This window comes from Lactuca virosa, chromosome 2 (genome assembly GCF_052849685.1).
Source record: "Lactuca virosa cultivar CGN04683 chromosome 2, Lactuca_virosa_CGN04683_v6, whole genome shotgun sequence".
In the NCBI taxonomy this organism is placed as follows: domain Eukaryota; kingdom Viridiplantae; phylum Streptophyta; class Magnoliopsida; order Asterales; family Asteraceae; genus Lactuca; species Lactuca virosa.
Genome location: NC_136427.1, coordinates 293,245,034 through 293,265,621, shown reverse-complemented (window position 1 = coordinate 293,265,621; position 20,588 = coordinate 293,245,034). Strand labels below are relative to the sequence as shown.

Below are 20,588 nucleotides of genomic sequence, written 5' to 3'. Positions count from 1 at the left end.
ATACAAGGTCTCAAGGATGGGGATTGAAGTGGATAGAGCAAAAATTGACACAATAACCAAATTACCCCCTCCAACAAATGTAAAAGGGGTGAGGAGTTTTCTTGGCCATGCGGTATTTTTTCGTCGCTTCATTAAAGATTTCTTGAAGATCACAAGCCCTTTGACTCAACTACTCTTGAAGGATGCTCCATTCAATTTCTCTAAAGAATGACATGAAGCATTTCATTTATTAAAGGAAAGATTAACCACTACTCCCATCATGATAGCACCAAATTGGGATCTTCCTTTCGAGCTAATGTGTGATACGGTGGGAGCTGTTTTAGGGAAAAGGGTTGATAAACATTTTCAACCTATCTACTATGCAAGCAAAACTTTGAACCCAACTCAAGAGAACTACACTACTATCGAGAAGGAGTTGCTAGCGGTGGTATATGCTTTTGACAAGTTCCGACCATATTTAGTATTGTCTAAGACTATTGTTTTCACCGACCATTCCGCTTTAAAGTATCTATTTGCTAAACAAGATGCAAAACCAAGATTGATACATTGGGTTTTACTGTTACAAGAGTTTGACATTGAAATACGTGATAAAAAGGGAATGGAAAATGTAGCTGCCGACCATTTTTCAAGATTAGAGAACCCGCATTTGGAGGAGTTGGAAGAAAACGAGATTGGAGATGATTTTCCCGATGAGTATCTTTTAGTAATAGCAGGAGATGTGTCATGGTTTGCAGATATAGCTAATTATTTAGCTACTGAATATATTCCAAAAGATTTGACCCGCCAACAAAAGAAGAAATTATTTTCAGAAATAAAATACTACTTTTGGGACGAGCCATACCTTTTTCGAAGTTGCGCAGACGGAATGATAAGAAGATGTGTATTCGGAAAAGAAAGTCGGGAAATCTTGGAACACTGCCATACCGGGCCCGCTGGGGGACATCATGGAGCACATTACACGACTAAAAAGATTTTTGATATTGGGTTTTATTGGCCCAGAATTTTTAGAGATGCTGCTCAATATGTCAAGGAATGTGATTCATGCCAGAGAGCGGGGAACATATCCTCCCGAAATGAGATGCTCCACATAATATTCAAGTATGTGAAATATTTCATGTTTGGGGGATTGACTTTATGGGACCTTTCCCAATGTCAAAAGGGAATAAATACATCTTGGTGGCGTTCGATTACGTATCTAAGTGGGCAGAGGCACAAGCATTACCTACTAATGATGCTCGGGTGGTGGTGCGATTTCTAAAAAAGCTACTCTCAAGATTTGGAGTTCCTAAAGCTCTTATTAGTGACCGGGGCACTCACTTTGCAAACGATCAATTAGCCAAAGTGTTGAAAAGATATGGGGTACATCATAGGTTCTCCACATCCTATCATCCACAAACAAGTGGGCAAACTGAAGTGAGAAATCGGGCATTAAAAAGGATTTTGGAAAGATCGGTTGGAGGAAATCGAAAGGAATGGTCGGATAAACTTGATGATGCACTTTGGGCCTTTCAAACAGCTTTCTAAACACCTATTGGTACTACACCATATAGGCTAGTTTATGGAAAGAATTGTCATTTGCCAGTTGAAATAGAGCATAAAGCTTATTGGGCTTTAAAGATGTGTAATTTTGAGTTGGCTGAACTTCGTACCAACCGGTTATACAAATGAATGCCCTTGAAGAACTTAGAAATGAGGCCTACACTAATTCCTTAATATACAAAGAGAAAACCAAGAATTGGCATGACAAAAGATTAAAGGGTAATAAGGACTTCCATGAAGGACAAAAGGTGTTACTCTTTAATTCGAGGTTAAAGCTTTTTCCAGGCAAGTTGAAGACACGGTGGGATGGTCCTTTTGTGGTAAAACAAGTTTTTCCACATGGAGTTATTGAGCTTATATCAAGAGATGGAACTCCTTTCAAGGTAAATGGGCATAGGGTGAAGACATATGAAGAAGGAATCCCAAAAGAAGAAGGACTTGAAGAAGGGGTGCATTTGGAAGAAATTACAGAAACGTACAGCGGGAAGGAGTCCAGCTAATGACTCCTTAAAAAGAAGCGCTTCTGGGAGGCAACCCAAGTTTAAAGTTTGCTTTCTTTTACTTTTCTTTTTTACTTTCGTTTTTGTTAGAATCTGCTTTTATTAATCTTCTTTTGTGCTTAAAATGATCACTTGAGGGCAAGTAATGCTCAAGTGTAGGGTTGGTGGCATAAAATTTAAGAACTCAATTTTTTGTCAAACAGAACACTCGTCGAGTCTAGGTATCTACTCGACGAGTCCATTCTGAAAACTACAAAAAGTCACGGATTCGCGTATCTACTCGGCGAGTAGGCGCTTCGACTCGGCAAGTCCACGTATTTACCCATTTTTTTTCACATTCTGTAATATAAGGGGTTTTAACCCTAATTGGTAAATCACAACTTCATACGCAACCACCAGCCGCTCGTCGAGCTTTCTCTCCTCTCAATCCTTCATCTTCAATTCTTGCTAGTTCTTGCTTCTTCAACCAAAAAGGTAACATCTTTTACACTACATCTTGTTAAAAATCATATCTTGGGCAGTTTTATGGCTGTGATTTAGGAGAAACCCGGTTTTGGGGTTTACTCCAATTCTAGGGTTTTAATTTTTAGGACGAATTAGGTTGTTTTGGTTGAAATTTCTTGCACAAATATGCTTAATAATCATACCGAGACAAACCCCTGCATTAATTTTTACATTTAAACGGTTGATTTCGCCCGAACTGGAATGGACTCGCGCGGTTCATCCTGCTCGTCGAGTAGGCGCTTCTACTCGGCGAGTCCAGGCTGCAGATGCCCAGAATTTTGATGTTTTTGTGTTTTGTTTGTGGTTTTCTTGGTTTGGTTTTGCAGGAAATATGTCGAGGCGGGGACAAAGTTCAAGGGGAGGCGACTATGGGGACCTCCAATGGTTAACTTTTCCACGAATAACCTCCAAATCTTCACTTGCTCGCGCAAAAAACAAGCTGGAAACACTCAAACGAAAGGAAATATATGTCCCCAACGCAATCGACTGGTATTGGATGGGTCAATCTGGATTGGAGGAAGACTTGACTCCTTATTTGGTCAAGTCATTCCAAAATGATGGGATGACAATACTTTGTGACGGTTGGAGTCGATTGTTCAAGATTCAAGAACCTGTTTATCAAGAACTATGCTGGGAGTTCTTTGCTACCATCTCCTTCCGAGGTGGAAATGATTATTATAATCTGGGCATCATTACTTTCTGTCTTGGAGGGGAGCTGCGCCAATACAGCATCGCGGAGCTCGCATGGAGATTGGGAATTTATGATTAAAATGTGATCATGTCCGAAAACTTTGAAGCATTCCTGGAGCAGTGCCACAAGGACTTGCCCGAAGGAGTGGTTGCATCCACTTGGTGGAACACAATTGCCAACCGGGTTTACATTCCATCGTATGCTCAAGAGGGGAGTATCTGTTCCCCAATTCATCGCCTGATACATCATCTTATCGCAAGCACTATTAATATGCGAAAGGATGATGATAAAGTGCCCACTCTGGATATTTTCTATATGTGGAGCATTATCACTCCCGATGTCTTCTGCAATTTGCCATATTGTATGGAAAAATATTTAGCAGAAGGAGCGGTCAAGGAGCGGGTCACTTCCAAAATCAATGGGGGCATGTTTGTCACAAAGCTGGCTAGGTCATATGGGATCTTGGACCAAAGGGAAGCAAGAATGTTGACAATGATTCCTGCTCCTCCTTTTAGCACCACTTTATTAAGGAGGGCGAGGATCATTGATGATTATGGTGGGGGACACATTGGGATCCCGAATGCGGATGAAGTATTGATGCCGGAGGAGCCGGGAGAAGGGTAAGACAAAGAAGAGAGCATGTCCGAGAAGACCCACCGTTCATTCCGGTGGAAGAAGAGTTACCAATGGACTGGTACAACATGGAAATGAGAAGGTACCAAGATGACCTGGGACGAAGCATGAACTACCACAACAAATCATTTGTTTATTTATTTGAACAAATGAACATTGCATCTAGACCCGGGCCCGGATATCCCTATGTTGCGAGTTGGGAAGAGCGGGAAAATCAAAGAATGCACCAAGCTAGTGGAAGTGGAGCTGGAGGAAACGAGGAAGAAGGAGAAGATTGATGATTTGTGGTTTATTTGGTTGTTTTGAAAAACTATTTTTATTTGTTTTGTGTTTTGAACTTCTAGTACTAGGTTTAAAGAGGATTTGGATTATTGCTATCTATCACTTATGTTGTTCTTATCTTTTCAGATTGAAGCTAGGATGTATGCAAGAGTCTTAAGTGTCAAGGCTAAAATGAGAGCCGAGTCTAGATGAGGATGTGAAAGTTTTGCGTTTAAGGTCGAGTCCGTTAGTAAAGAGGGTTAAAGAGTGTCATTTATTGAAGAGAAATAAAGGAGGGATACTAAATTACTGTTGCCAAACCCAGCAAAAACGGAGTCAAAGCAGAAGATTTATTTTTATCACACAACGATGTACTCGTCGAGTGCACATATCGGACTCGACGAGTCGCAGTGCAATTTCACGACTTTTGCCAGTTTTGCGCTACAGCTGACTTCCATTTCACATCTAAAGCTAATGGTTTGATGATATTATCTTAAAAATTAATTCCTAAAGATTTTCGTAAGTCTTTCCCACATTTTTTTGGAGCTTAACCACACGAGATTTGGCACCCAAGGCATGGATGAGCTTTTCCCATGTCTGAAGTCAATTGAAGATGGAGCTTTGAATGAAGAACATCGACCTCGCTACTACTATACCAGGGGAGTTTGTTCCAATTCCCTCTTTACTTTGTTGATTTCTTTTTCATGCATAACATGCAATGGGGACATTGCATAAATGAAGTGTGGGGTAGGGGGTTGGTTACATTAGTTAAAATTTTAGTAAAATTTTGAAAAATTTGAAATTTTTGCATAAAAATTGCTAGGATTTAATTTAGAAAACTTTGGTAAAAAGCAATTAGGAATCATGCTAGTCTTATGTTTGATGATTGCATGAAGACCCAAATGTTTAGTTGAGCCTATACACGTTCTAGTGCATTTGTGGCCTCCTTTATTCTAGTGAAATCATGGGACAAAAACACAACCTCGCTTAGTTTGAGGGATGCAATATGTTTAGCATCGTGTACCAGAAATGTATCTAGGAAAATTTTTATCTTTAATCAATAAGGGTTGAAGTTGAGCGCCCGTGCTTAAGCATGTAGGATTTGAGTGAAAAAAAAGGAGAGAAAAAAGTGAGATACATGTTGAAAAAAAAGGGGGAATTACAAGAAAAGTTGTAAGAATTTTGGAGCAATCAAAGTGAAAATCAAGAAATCAAAATTCCAAAAGTTCAAAAGTTGAAGATACCAAAAATCATAAAAATTGGTATTAGTGTGCTAAAATTCCAATTAAGCTCTATAGTGGTATCAAAAGGTTGTAATTGTCTAGATTATGTAGGCTTGGGTAACTCAACCAAAAATACCTTGAGCTTAGGAGGTTTTCTGCGGATGGATTCGGAGGGATGCATAAAATGAGCATTGTTCAAAAGAACTGGGCGAGTGTTTATGAGGATTGTGAGTATTTAGAATTAAGGGGGGTCCTTAGATAAAATTTTAGACACAAATGCATGCGTTGCGGTCTTGGCATAATGGTTGGGTTCAATTGGGATTGTCTTATGTGATATTAGTGTACTAAAATTTTGTTTTGGTTGGGGGCAAGCAAAAGTCAAGTGTGGGGTATTTTGATATGTGCATATTTAGCTATATATTTAGTATAGATTTTTATTATTTATTTGCTAATTATTTGCAAATTATGGACAAAAGATACTTAATAGTGTTTAAATTGTATTTTCAATCCAAAAGATATGCTCGGAAGCAAAAGGAAGCAGGAGATGCGATCGGAAGCTCGGGAACTTAAGAGAGAATAAACGAGTCAAATTTTGAAGCTACTCGGCGAGTAGGGACGTCTACTTGACGAGTAACCACGAAGGTTCGCGAAGCAATACGCATAGTCCTTTCCGCATACGGATTCTACGAAGGGACTCGGCGAGTCGGTTGTCTACTCGACGAGTAGACTCTGTTTTCCGAAAATTATAAATAGGAGTCACAATCCCGAATTGAGACTCTCTGGGATTTTTTAGGAGAATTACTTGACGACCAAGAAGGCATCTGGAGCTTTGAAAATCGTGAGAGAACCCTAATCCCCAATTCCAAGAAGATTTAAGGCAACATAAGTTTACTTTTCCACTTTATTCTTGAATAAAACTATGTTTGGATTATTAGAATTCGTTTTTGGGTTGTTACCTGCTGCAATTATGAACTAATTCTTTTAGTTTCTGTTTAGGGTAGATAAGTTTGCTACTATGAATTGATTTATATTTGGATTGATTGTTTATTGGTGTATCTTGTTAAATTAAGCTTGTTAAGGAACCTTATGCATTAACCATAACTATTTTCAGTTAATTGACAAGTAATTAAACTGCATGAACATCTCTTAATTGCTTACCTCATGTAATTTATGCGAAAACATTGTTATGTGCCTAGGAATAATGAATGTGAAACTAGGGTTAACTAGAGAATGGGTAAATTAATGTGTGACATTGTATGATAAACCATCAAAAAGAGGTTAGTTGAATTATTAATTTGATTAGCTAGTTACAAGTCTTATTTAATCCGAATAATTAACTAGGAAATTCATTAGTTTAAACACTTGATCACTGCTTAAGTTAATTTGTTTCCTAAGGATTGGTAATAGCGAATGTGAATCTAATCACCTTAGTCGGTAACCAATAACAATTAATCCATTGCACTTGTCATAAATCAAACATAGCAGTAAACGAATCGAACCTAAACAGAAATCTCTTTATTACTGAATTTGGTTAGTTTTTACTTGTTTTTAGCTGATTAGTTGTTTTATTTGCGTGTTAGTTAATGTGTTAAAGTTTCTAGTCTTGTAAAACTAGATAAAACCTTCTACTTTTATTACTTGTTTAGTTAATTCTAGTTATTAGTTTAATTTCCGTTCCTCGAGTTCGATACCCTGCTTACCCAACTATACCACTAAAAGACAGGTTCACTGCCTTTGTGTGCTAAAATTACATCTTAAAAGTAGGACTAAAACCGGTGCATTTTTATACACATCAATCATCCTAAGGGGGAGATAATTGTAACGCCCGCAGATCCGGGCTGGTCATTTTAGAGACAAGAAGCATAAAAAAAGAGTTATTGATGAATATTATTTATAAGGATTAATCTTAACCAAGTGGTAGTATATGTTACAAGGGTTCCGTACATATAAAGAACGCCGAAATCCGAGTTATAACGAATAAGTTTTACGGCAAATGGAGTCAAAAGAACGTCGAAGTTTTACGGCAAAACCATCACGGCACCGGGAGACGTAAATAGTGAATTTACGATAGAGGAATTTTTAGCCTTAGTGATCTAAACAAAAGTTGTAGTATACGTTAAACCGAGAACATACAACAAAAGAACACCCAAATCTGACTTCGTATTAGGAAGTTATGAATTTTCTAAGATTTGGCTTAGCAGTGCACGGTCCGAAACTCGAATTTTAGATCGAGCGGATTTTTGCTTACGCGAACTAAATGAGAGTTGAATATCTCATTAATAGGAACTCAACGATAAAAAGACAGGCGAAAACGGAGTCTGTAAGAAGAAGTTACAAATTTTACGCGGACATTTAACCGAGTAATCTTCTCATACTATTAAATTTAAAATCGGTCAAGAATTAGCTAATGGAGTCAAAAGGAAAGTTGTAGATCTTATTTTTACCTACGCGTGGATATAAAGAACGTCAAAAACGGAGTTCGTATGCGAAAGTTATGAATTTTTAAAGATTGGCTGTTTTACCTGCGTCCGGCGCCACGTGTCAGCACCAGACTTCGACTTGGAGCCTACGCAAGGCTCACGACGTGAGCACCCTTTCTCACGAAGTGAATCGACCCAGGCAACCTATAAATAGAGGCATAAATCACCCCCAAAACTCACACCTTTCATACTCTTTCTCTCCCATTACCCCCAAAACCTCTTCCCCCTTCCCTAACACCTCCTAGGTGTTAGAGGCGAGTCTCGGAGCACCGGAAGACTCCGCGAAGAAGAGCTTTCGGCTCAGAAGTTCTGCCCCTGCAGAGCCCGGCTCCTAGCCAAACCCCTGGTAAGTGAGATATGCTTACCCTACCTTAAGTATAACTTATGTTTAAATATAGTAATGTTATTAGGACCTTATAATAAATATTTGGGCTATTATTATGAGTTATATAAGTGTCGTTATAATATCTTTTTTGACCACTCGCGGTACGCGGAATCTGGTTTAAAGGGCCGCATAGGGTTGTTGGATTTCAGAAGTGTTATATGCCAAACTGGTCCTGCCCTCCGGTGTTTTATGTTTGGCCCCTGTCTGTACATATTGGTTGGAAAATATTGTTTAAACGCTTATATAATAGTAATAATAGCTAGACTATTAATTAGTCGCGATTAACATCGGAGTAAACTCTAGTGGTATTGATACTAGGTTTTGTCAAGGGAAAATTGTTTTGAGATAACGAAGTGCTGTCCGAGTACCGAGTCACCACCTTACCAGGTGAGTGCATAGTTACTTTCATCTTACACATAGATATGAAGTATTTTATATAAATTACGTGCTATGTGTGCATATTGTCTGAATACTTTTTGTTTATGCTGGATGAACGATTTTATACATGTTTAAAATAATTTAAACTGTATATATATTTTATATCTACAAAATATGTTGGGTAAACATGGGTAGATGAAACATGAGTCGGATGATGAGATGAGAGGTGATATAGACCATGAGGTGAGGGTGAGAGGTGAACGATGTGAGAAGCCTTTTACCCAAATGTTGGCCCCGTCATCTAGCAGAGTATGGATGACAACCAAGGACTATTCTAGACAGTCCAGTAGAACAGTAGCAGGCTCGCAACCTGTAGGTGTTGTGAACGATGTGTTCACCCGGTGTACTCTAAACCTTGGCGATCATGCAGACATGGTGCCTAAACCTTGGCGATCATGCAGAATTGGTGCCTAAACCCTGACGACTATGCGGACTTGGTGCCTGTTGTATAAATCATGGCGACTATGCAGACTTAGTGCCTAAACCCCGGTGACGATGGACTTCGTGCCGATTCCTTAGGATGATCCTTAGGAATGAATGAACGAGGACTAGTTGATTCTCAGGGTAGATCCTTAAGAGTAAAGAAGATAATGGGGATGGGTAATTGGGTTGATTGTTTGATGTTTAAACATAATAATTATATTATTGTGGGTTGAAAACCCTATGTACTCACCAGGTTTCCCAACCTGACCCACTCAGCTTATTTGAATCACAGGTGTCGATATGAAGTTACATTACTCTGAGAGATTAAGGATATATAAATCACTAGTGATAATGAATGTAAGTTATGTTTATGCTTATGTTTCTGTATTGATGATGACATCCGCAACATTTTTATTAAAAAGGATACTCTGATTTTTATAAAGCATAAACAAAATCGGTCTTTTCTGGCCGTGAAAATGGGGATGTCACAAGAATGCACTCGGCCTCTCATCACAGATCTCTATAGTGCCCTCCTTGATCTTATTGAGGATCATGGAAGTCTGGTAAGTGATACGGTGCGTAATCTCAGATGTAATGAACACTCTCATCTGATCATCGAGTTGCACGGCTCCAGAGTCCGAGCCTGATCCCTCGCCGGCAGCAGAACTGCCATCTGGTCTACCACGTAGCGTCACTATGCTCGGTAATATACCATCACTAACATCATAATACTCGTCAAAACTCAAGGGATCTCACACACTACAAGTTCCCTGGTCTTATCTCAGCCTTCCTTGATTCGAGTACGGATCCTCTGCTTTCAGTAGTACGAGCCCATACTACCTTCCACATCTATCCGTACTTTGCTCAAGAACTGTCTTGACTCCACCAAGTCCCTTCTACTGCTACTGCTCTCTGCTACTCTCATCCTAGGCCTTCCCTAGGGTATTCACCAACCCACTCTCCGCCATCAGCTGCATAAGAAGTCCCTGCTTTCTTCCCCTAACTAGCTCGCGAATATTATTACATATTATGCAGACTAGATAATTCTTCGAATGAGAGATCCTACCCTACAACGGTTGGACTCAAACAAGAGCTGCGAAATAGAGCTAGACCTAACCTTCTGAAATTATTTAGTCCTTGCAATATGTAACTTAACATATTCGTTTTACTAGTTAGTGAAAGACAACTAGAACTCATAAAAGCACAAAGCAAGCATCATTCGGGCATTGAGTACATATAATCAAGCATATACTACTCTGGCTATTATACTGACTAATCTGTACTAGCATGCAGTTCTCAATAAGCTGGTACACATATAACAGGCCCATAAGGCATCCTTCCTAGATCCTTAGTCCTAATCTAGCATGTTGTTCTCATAAAGCTGAAAAACATATCATAACATAAACTTGTATGGGTAATTTGGGAGTACTTACTTGAGCTCGGCTGATTGCATGCACCATACCCTTTTCTCTTTTCAAAGTTCTTTTCTATTTTCAAAATCCTTTTATAAACATGGTTTTTCTTTTGAAAACTTTATACCACTTCCTTAGTTTGAGTTCAGACACACCCGAGAGTGTGCTCGAATCACTCAAACCAAGGCTCTGATACCAACTTGAAACATCCCAAAAACACAAGCCAAAAATTTCGTTTTGAAAATATTATAAAAACTATAATCATCCATAATCAATAAGAAAACCAAGTGTTATGTATCTCAAAATCTCATATCAAATATTGTATCAAAAACAAATGAGAAAATATATCAGAGTCTCAATCAATTACAGGCTGAAAGCAGTGGTGTGTGCCATGCGATCATCCCGAGCCCTTCCCTTTGTTACTAGAAGTACCTAAAACCAAAACTAAAACTGTAAGCACGAAGCTTAGTGAGCTCCCCCAAACTACCACATACCATACAATAACACATATAACACATACTGGGCCTTGCCCACTGCATCGGGCCCCGCACGGCATCAGACCGAAGTCCGACATAAATTTAGGCCCCGCCCACTGCATCGGGCCCTGCCCGGCATCGGACCGAAGTCCAGAATAACTTGGGCCTCGCCCACTGCATCGGGCCCCGCCCGACATCGGACCGAAGTCCGGTATAAACTGAACATAACATAAACATAATCACATATACTACATCGGGCTTGCCATACATCAGAACGAAGTCTGGAACATATAACACATAACATAAACATGCATGAATCACAAAGACATCAAGCATACATAACTACTTCTCGGGACCGCCCCGACATCGGACCGAAGTCCGGAACATATAAACTGCATCGGGCTTACCCCGGCATACTGCAACTACATAAACGGGCCGGCATTGGTGCCTTAGACCCGTTCCTACTGGAGGAAAACTCACCTCACACTGTTGAAGTCCCGCTGATGAACCATAGCTGCTGGATGACAGATTCCCGATATGTCAATATCAAAATAACACCCAATTAATAAATAGGGTTCCAACTCATATCCATAAGCCCATACTTGGGGTAAAAGACTACTTTACCCCTATCTTAGCTTGACTCAAGCCCAGGGCCCAATCCAAGGCCCAAAAGTCTAATAATGAACCAAGGCCCAACTATGACCCAATTTTCCAATTTGGGTCCAACCTCTACATGGTCTTGCCTTAAGGCCCAATCATTTATTATTGGTCCAACACTTGACATTCTAATGGTCCATCATCTCATAATCATCAAGGCCCAAACTATGGCCTTTCTATGGCCCAATTTTCCAAATTGGGTCCAAACCCTCACACGGGCCTTACCCTAAAGCCCATTAAATTATTCTAGTCCATTTGATTGTTCTTGGATGACTCACTATTGGACCAAACACCAGAGCCCAATAGAAAGACCCAACACAAAGCCCAAGTGAAATTAGGGTTTCACATAAAATAACAATTAGGGTTAAGTGTTTCTCACTTAACCCATTAAGGACTTAATCCATTAAGTCCATCACTCTTCTAAATAAAAGATATGGAGTAGTTGGGCTTAATATACAATCCAATCCCAATGGCCCAAAAGTGGGTCTCAATAAGTCCAAGGCCCACATAACTAAAATTAGGGTTTTCTAAACCCTAATTAGGGTTTCCCACCCAACATGGCCCAATAGGCCCAAAACTAATCTTTAAGCCCATTAGGGTTTCATTAGGTCAATTAGGGTTTGCTAGTGGGGCACCACCCACTACCACCTCGGGCAGTGGTGGTCAATGGCGGCTCGCGACGGCGGCCACCACCTCATGGTGATAGTTTGGTTCATTTTTCATTATCCTTTTGCTAATTACAATTACAAAGCTTTAACCCAAAACTAAACACACACGCACTAACTAACAAACACACACACACAACCACCCTAGTGGTGGCCGACGGTGGCACGTGGTGGCAGCCACCACCTCACGGTGGTGGTGGTGGCCTTTTCTCAATTTTCCGGCCAAACGAAGCTACATACATCACACACGCTAAAACACAGCACGCCAACACACACCTAAACACATAGCAGTACACACACATCCACCTTCCACGGTGGCTGGTGGCGACAGGAAGGCGGCGGATAGAGGCGGCAGCGGCTAATTGTCTTCAACAGCCCCCGACAACGGGGGTGGCGGCTAGGGTTTGCGATCTCGACTGGCGAACAGCAGCAACAACAACGACCGAAGATGACCCCTGCTCGGTCTTCGTTAACGGCAATACAACGGTTCCACAGCGCTACAACGGCGGACTTGGGCCGAGGCAGCCACCCAAATGCGAACCAAAAGAAGAAGGAGAAAGAGGAATGTCCAAGAACGCCAGCAACATAGCCCTGACTTCGTTTCGGGCAGCTATGGCGATCGTCCGATGGTGGCGTTGTTGTGGTGTTTGGACGGCGAAGGAGCGGCTGGAGCGAGCTTGGCAACGCAACGACGACTAGATGTCTTCCACCTTCGATAGCGGCTGAAGAAGAAGAATAAGAGGAAGAATGGTGGACGTCAGTGACCGCTAGCTGGTCGGAAAGTGAATTAGAGGGGCGGGGTCGGCGGCCGACGACTTGGAGGTATAAGGTGGCAGCTAGGTGTTATCTTCTAGGGTTAGGGTTTTTCCAATACACTTAGATATATATATATATATATATATATATATATGTGTGTGTGTGTGTGTGTGTGTAGCTGCATGAGGGTGGGGGGGGGGGGTGACGGGTGTAACCCATGTTTCACCAAACTTACATCCATTTTAACAATATAGGCCCCTCCTTACCAAATCTTTTCCAATTTAAATCCAAATCTTACCTTTTAGCCTCTGCCTCCATGAAATCTTCTCAACTTTAGTCCAATACCTACCATTCAGCCCTTAGCTTCCAACATCTCTTCAAATTAAGTCCTAATTTTACCAAACCGCCCCTCCCTCTACAAATCCTTTTCAAATTAGGTCCAATGATACCAAACACCCCCATCATCTAAAATCTTTACAAAATAAGTCTCGAATTTACACTTTAACCCACAAATAATCTAAATAATTACATTTGGCTCCCAAAAACCAACGCCCTACTAAATACTATGGATTTTAAGACCAGGATTCATTTATTAGTCTTTACTTATTTATTCACATAATAAACGGGGCATTACACTCGTATTGTCCTTCGGATTGTATTATACAACTATTATAATGATTGAATCTCATGCTATTGAAAATAAAATGTATGATAACACCTTCAAAGCTTGGCATGATTGGTTGAGTCATCCCGGATCAGTTATGATGTGTAAAATGATTGAAACATCGAGTGGTTATTCCTTGAAAAACCAGAAGATTTTTCAAGAAAATGAATTTTCTTCTGCTGCATGCTCTCAAGGAAAATTAATTTATCGCCCATCATTGAACAAAGTTGGGTATGAAAGCTCTAGTTTCTTAGAAAGAATTCAAGAGGATATATGTGGACAAATTCATCCACAATGTGGACTATTTAGATATTTTATGGTTTTAATAGATGCGTCAACTAGATGGTTATATGTGTGCTTGTTATCTAGTAGTAATCTCGCTTTTGCAAGATTATTTGCACAAATAATCCGCCTAAGGGCACATTTTCCTGATTGCCCAATTAAGAAAATTCGACTTGACAATGTTGGAGAACTTACCTCACAAGCTTTTAATGACTATTGCATGTCGATTGGGATAACTATTGAACATCTTGTTGCATATGTTCATACACAAAATGGTTTAGCTGAGTCGTTAATCAAACACCTTCAATTAACTGCAAGACCATTACTAATGCATTCTAAACTTCCTACATCGACACCAGGACATGCAATTTTACATGCAACATCACTTATACACATCAGACAACTAGTTATCATAAGTTCTCCCATATTCAACTGTTTGCATTCAGGAACCAAATATTTCCCATCTAAGGATGTTTGGATGTGTAATTTATGTACCCATTAATGGGTCCTCAAAGAAGAATGAGAATTTATGTTGGATATGAATCTCCATCTATAGTAAAATATTTAGAACCATCAACTAAAGATTTATTTACATCTAGATTTAACGATTGTCATTTTGATGAATCGTTTTTTCCAACATTAGGGGGGAGAAATAAAGAAGTTGGAAAATAAAATCTCTTGGAATGAATTATCACTTTCAGTTTTAGATCCTCCATTAATTCAATGTGAACTTGAAGTGAAAAAAATAATTCATTTACAAAATATAGCAAATCAATTGCCATGTGCATTTACTGACCCAAAGAGAGTAATAAAGTCTCATGTACCAGCTGTAAATGATCCAATTAGAATTGATATCCCAGAAGGAAAAAAAATACAACTATAAATAAATCTAAGGCATGCCTGAAGTGTGGAAGACCAGCCGGTTCCAAAGATAAAGATCCTTGAAAACAAAAGGAAGCAAATATAATTGATGGTCCAAAAGAGAAAACTAATGAAGCTCTAGAATAGCCCAATGACATAACAAAAGAAACTGAGGTACCCAAAAGTTATGAAAATGAAGAGATCTCAATAAATTATGTCAAGACATGAATAAGATGGAACCGAAATAAGACAAACGTCGACGATAATTTTTCATATCATGTTGTGCACAAGATTATGGAAGAAAATAAGGATCTTGAACCTGAATCTATAGAGGAATGTAGAAATAGAAAAGATTGGACAAAATGGAAAGATACAATCAACAAAGAGTTTAATTCTCTTACTCAACGAAATTTTTTTGGACTTATAGTCTGTACGACAAACGGGGTAAGATCAATTGGACACAAATAGGTATTTGTGCGAAAAAGAAACGAGAAAAATGAAGTTGTGGATATAAAGCAAGACTTGTTGCACAAGGTTTTACCCAAAGGCTCATAATTGATTATGAAGAAACGTACTCTCCTATGGTTGATGCAATTACATTATGTTATCTAATAAGTCTGGCAATACATGTAAAATTGGAGATGCGTCTAATGGATGTAGTTACCACTTATTTGTATGGTTCACTTGAGAATGATACTTATATGAAAAATCCTAGAAGGGTAAGGTGCCAGAAGCAAAAACTTCTAATTCTCGAGAAATATATTTGGTAAAATTAAATAAATCTTTGTACGGATTGAAACAATCTGGTCGTATGTGGTTCAATTGCTTAAGTACAATTTTGTTGAAAGAGAGCTATAAAAATGATCAATTAAGCTCATGTGTATTCATAAAAAGATCCGGATCAGAATTTGTGATAATTGTTGTTTACGTAGATGATTTGAACATAATTAGAACTCCTGGATAATTGGAAAATGCCATGTTTTGTTTGAAAGAAAATTTTGAGATGAAAGATCTTGGTAAAACAAAGTTTTGTTTGAGTCTTCAAATTGAGCGCACCAAAAATGGAGCTTTTGTACATTAATCAAGTTATCTAGAGAAGGTGCTTAAAAAGTTTTATATTGATAACTCACATCCATTGAGTAAGCCGATGGTGGTAAGGCACTTAGATGCCAAAAAGGACCAATTTCGGCCTTGTGAAAAACATGAAAAATTTATTGGTCACGAAGTACCATATCTTAGTGTTATTGGTGCACTAATGCATCTTGCTAATAATACGAGAGTTGATATATCTTTTACCGTAAACTTATTAGCAATATATTATTCTTGCCCAACAATAAGACACTGGAATGAATTCAAACACATTCTTCGATATCTTCGAGGTATAATGGATATTGGCTTATACTATTCAAATTCATCAAATACGGAGTTAATTGGTTATGCAGATGTTGGATATTTGTTTGATCCACATAAAACTCGATCCTAAATAGGTTATTTATTCACTTGTAGAGGTACCATAATTTTTTGACGTTCTGTAAAATAAACTTTAGTTGCTGCATCTTTTTACCATGCAGAGATTATAGCAATTCATGAGGCCAACCGTGAATGTATTTGGTTAAGAAATTTAACTCATCACATTCTTGAGAATTATGGTCTAACATCTAATAGGGATGTTCCAACCATATTATATGAAGATAATGTGGCTTGTATAACCCAATTCAAGGAAGGGTCTATTAAATAGGTTATTTATTCACTTGTAGAGGTACCATCATTTTTTGACGTTCTGTAAAATAAACTTTAGTTGCTGCATCTTTTTACCATGCAGAGATTATAGCAATTCATGAGGCCAACCGTGAATGTATTTGGTTAAGAAATTTAACTCATCACATTCTTGAGAATTATGGTCTAACATCTAATAGGGATGTTCCAACCATATTATATGAAGATAACGTGGCTTGTATAACCCAATTCAAGGAAGGGTCTATTAAATGAGACAGAACCAAACATATCACCAAAAAAATTTACTCATGATCTTCAAAAAGGGCGTGACATCAATATCAAGAAAATTCAATCAAGTAACAACTTTGTCGATTTGTTCACTAAAGCGCTTCCTACATCCAAAATTGAAAAGATGGTACGAAACATTGGTATGCGACGTTTTAAGGAAATCAAGAGATGTGATAATCAGGGGAAGTTGAAAACATATTGTACTTTTTTCCTTAGCTATGTTTTTCTCACTGGGTTTTCTTAGCAATGTTTTTAACGAGACAATTTTCCCAATATCTATTATTAATCATGTACTCTTTTTATTTGATAAATGTTTTTTCTCATCAGGTTTTACCTATTAAGGTTTTAACGATGCATAATACAATCGTCATTCAGGGGAGGGGGGGGGGGTTATGAATTATTAGTTTGTGAATGACCATTAGATTCTCTATTTCTCTCATAACTCCCCATCATTATTTAGCATTAGTAACAAACATTTCAATGTGTTTTATGAATGTAATAATACACCATCATAATGTGCATTCATATTATAACTCATATTTCATCTTATTTGGATATTATAAATAGTGAACCATATATATTAGAAAGTTGATGATTTCATAAGTATTGAAATAAAAGTTTTCTTCACTCTTATTTTTTTCTTTACTTTATAATTTATATTGTTATTCGATCCTATTTTATAACGTTGTTATAGTTTTGCATTATTGATCATGGAATCAGTTACATTTTTTTTCATAATCGATAAGCTTAAAAAATCAAAGGTATAATGCCGTTAACTTGTTATGACGATATCGGTTATTCATTATACATAACAAAAAGGTAAGTTAATGGGTCAGGCCTTTTTGAAACTGAACAGAAATGGACTATCAATGTGTATGAATATGATCTTAGTGGGCCCTACAAATGAATAAATCGTCAGCCACTAACAAACTAGGCGCGACGTAGAAAAATTGAAAGAACAATTTAATTGGTTTTTTTTTTACTAACTTTAAAGAAAAAAAAAACATACATATATTCCTTCTTAATAAATGAATGTTTTTTGCCACATGTCAATCTTTAATGAGTTTTGACACTTGTTATTTTGTGGAATTTTTGAAATAAATATTATACACTTGTCAAATTTTAGTTTGTTTCAATTTTTAAAATTAAAGTCATATATTTATATATGTAAAGTATTAAATATAATATATCTGATATTAAATTGCAATAAATATGTTTCTTTCTTTTTTATTTTAAAGTTATATATTAAAAAATATTTTCTGTTTACATTTTAATGTTTAATCTTTTTTTAAATCAACCCGGGTAATACACGAGTCTCACACTTAGTTACTCTAATAAATAAATGTTTTTTTTGCCACATGTCACACTCTCATTTAATTTGCCAAATGTCATTTTGTGGTTATTTTAAATTAATTTCTTTTCAACATGTCATTTTATAAGTTTTATATTTTAATAAATTCTACATAATACTTTAATGTAATAATTACAATAAATATAATAATAAATGAATATCAATTTCATCAATGGACTTATCTTCTTAATTCAAAATTCTCAAATTAAAACTAATTAATTTATTTTGTTTATTTATTTAGATTTAAAAGATAAAAAAATCAAATTTAAGAATTCATTATTTTTCTTATTTTCTTATAAATCAAAAGTTCTTAAATATTTAGATATTTATATTTAATTTTTTTTAATTAATCCATTTAATACATGAGTCTTACATCTAGTTTAAAATAATTCATTTTTGATTTTTTATAAATTAACAAAAAGTTATGACTTTTCATAAAATAGCCACACAAACTGCAAACGATGGAGGCTAATCTGCGATTTTGTGTACTCAACTTCAGTTTCGTCAACTCCGGAGAAATACACTCCGATTTATTCCGTTGGGCAGCTGGTTCGTGGCATCGATTTTGATCTCGGACTCTAATACTTTATTATTATTTATTTATTTTTAAGATGACGAAATCACATATGACATTTGGCCATCCGCGGTTTCCTCTCATCTCGGTTGCGGTTTCGTCGTCTATTTTTTTTTTCCATTTTTTAAAATCTAATGTAAGTTTGACTACGGTATTATAGCCTAAAAATCATACAAGCTACTAATAGATGTTCAAGGAATAATAAGTAACAACAAAAAAAAAATCAAAAAAATCGAATAATATGAAGAATGAAACCGAAGAGGAATTGTCATATGCGGTGGTACAAGTTTGTAATTTACACAATTCGTGCATACAAACTTGTACCACCATAGATCGCAATGTCATCTTCGGGTTTGTTCTTCATATTATCTGATTTTTTCGATTTGCGGGAAAAAAACGGCAAAAAACAAACACATAACTACTAAATAATAGCGTACATGATAAAAAGTTAAATAAAACATCACTTGCAACATTGTTTCGTTCTTCAGCCATCAAAGAGAAAATCTGAAAGTTTGAAAAAATAGCTAATAGGCTAATGGACTGCGAAACCAAAGACGTGCCACAAAACAACCTGTATGATGAGACCGAAGATGTGTTCTCCCCTAGAGCGCGAAACCGAAGCTGACTTGACGAAACCGCAGAGCCTTTTAGTGGTTATTTTTTTAAAACCTTAATTTTTGGCTATTATTTGCAAAGTAATTAAAAATATGGCTATATTTATAATTTCTTTGTTATTCGGTTATTCAGTTGACTAATTAACTGTGTATTAATTATTAAATATATTTCAATACGGAAACACTCCATAATTGATTTTTCAAAATAAAGAATAATCTTTAGAAATGGTTTTATAAATGACCAAAATATTGCGAGGGATAACCATTAACCGATACAAGTTTTTATGGAATAAAAAAATAAATCAATGAAACGTGATTATATATTGTAAATGTGAGATAGACAATGCTAATCATGTGATAATTATTGTTATTTGGTTTCTCTGCTTGGTCTTTTTTTAGGTCAATAGATAATATAATTGGTTTCTTTATAATAAATAATAATAAATATGGCAATTCTTACTTTTTACTACATGCTGATTCTTACTTTTTTTTTTTTAATATACCATGTGTAAACCCGTGTATTATATAATATACGGGTTGATTAAAAAAAATCAAATATAAGTATAAGTATTATGTGGCTTTACATATATAAGTATGTAATTTAGTATAATATTTATTATATTTGATATTTTACATATATAAGTATAAGTATTATGTGACTTTTTAATTTTAAAAATTGAAAATAATCATATATTAACATGTGAATATTATTTATTTGAAAAATATCACAAAATGACAAGTATCAAAACCAATGTTTTAAAAACCGGTTTGAACTGGCCGGTCGAACCGGTTGGACCGGGAACCGAGGGAGGGAGCGATTCAACTATCACCGGTTTTATGTCGATTTCTAAACTGGATTGAACCGGCCGGTTTTTAGGAAAACTCAGTTGAACCGGTTAAACCGAATAAAAACATATGGAAAAAAACTATTTGTATAATAAACTTTGGTGATTTTTTTTCAAATCTATTTAGTTTTCTCTAAATAAAAACATATGGTAAATGTTATAATGTTTTTTGATGTGTTTGTATTCATCTAAAACTATTTTTTGTTTCGGTATTATATTTTATTTTCTTTTTGACGTATATGGATTGATGTAAAACACTAACTTATGGTTATGTGCTATTTTAATGTATTTAGATTGATCTACAACTTATTTTTATGTATATTTTTAATGTTTGAACTAATAAACGTCAA

The 20,588-nt window shown here is 36.7% G+C and overlaps 1 protein-coding gene across 1 annotated transcript; it reads left to right on the top strand.

Annotated features, from left to right (window-relative positions):
- Positions 1–1,664: 1,664 nt before the first annotated feature.
- On the top strand, positions 1,665–2,039 carry LOC145158654 (uncharacterized). The gene has a single exon (XM_079077515.1). It carries the CDS (start codon positions 1,665–1,667, stop codon positions 2,037–2,039), a length of 375 nt encoding a protein of 124 aa, XP_078933641.1.
- Positions 2,040–20,588: the final 18,549 nt, after the last annotated feature.

Bases quoted from the DNA above. Each gene is read 5' to 3' on its own strand.
- LOC145158654 (XM_079077515.1), top strand. From the start codon at position 1,665: ATGAATGCCCTTGAAGAACTTAGAAATGAGGCCTACACTAATTCCTTA.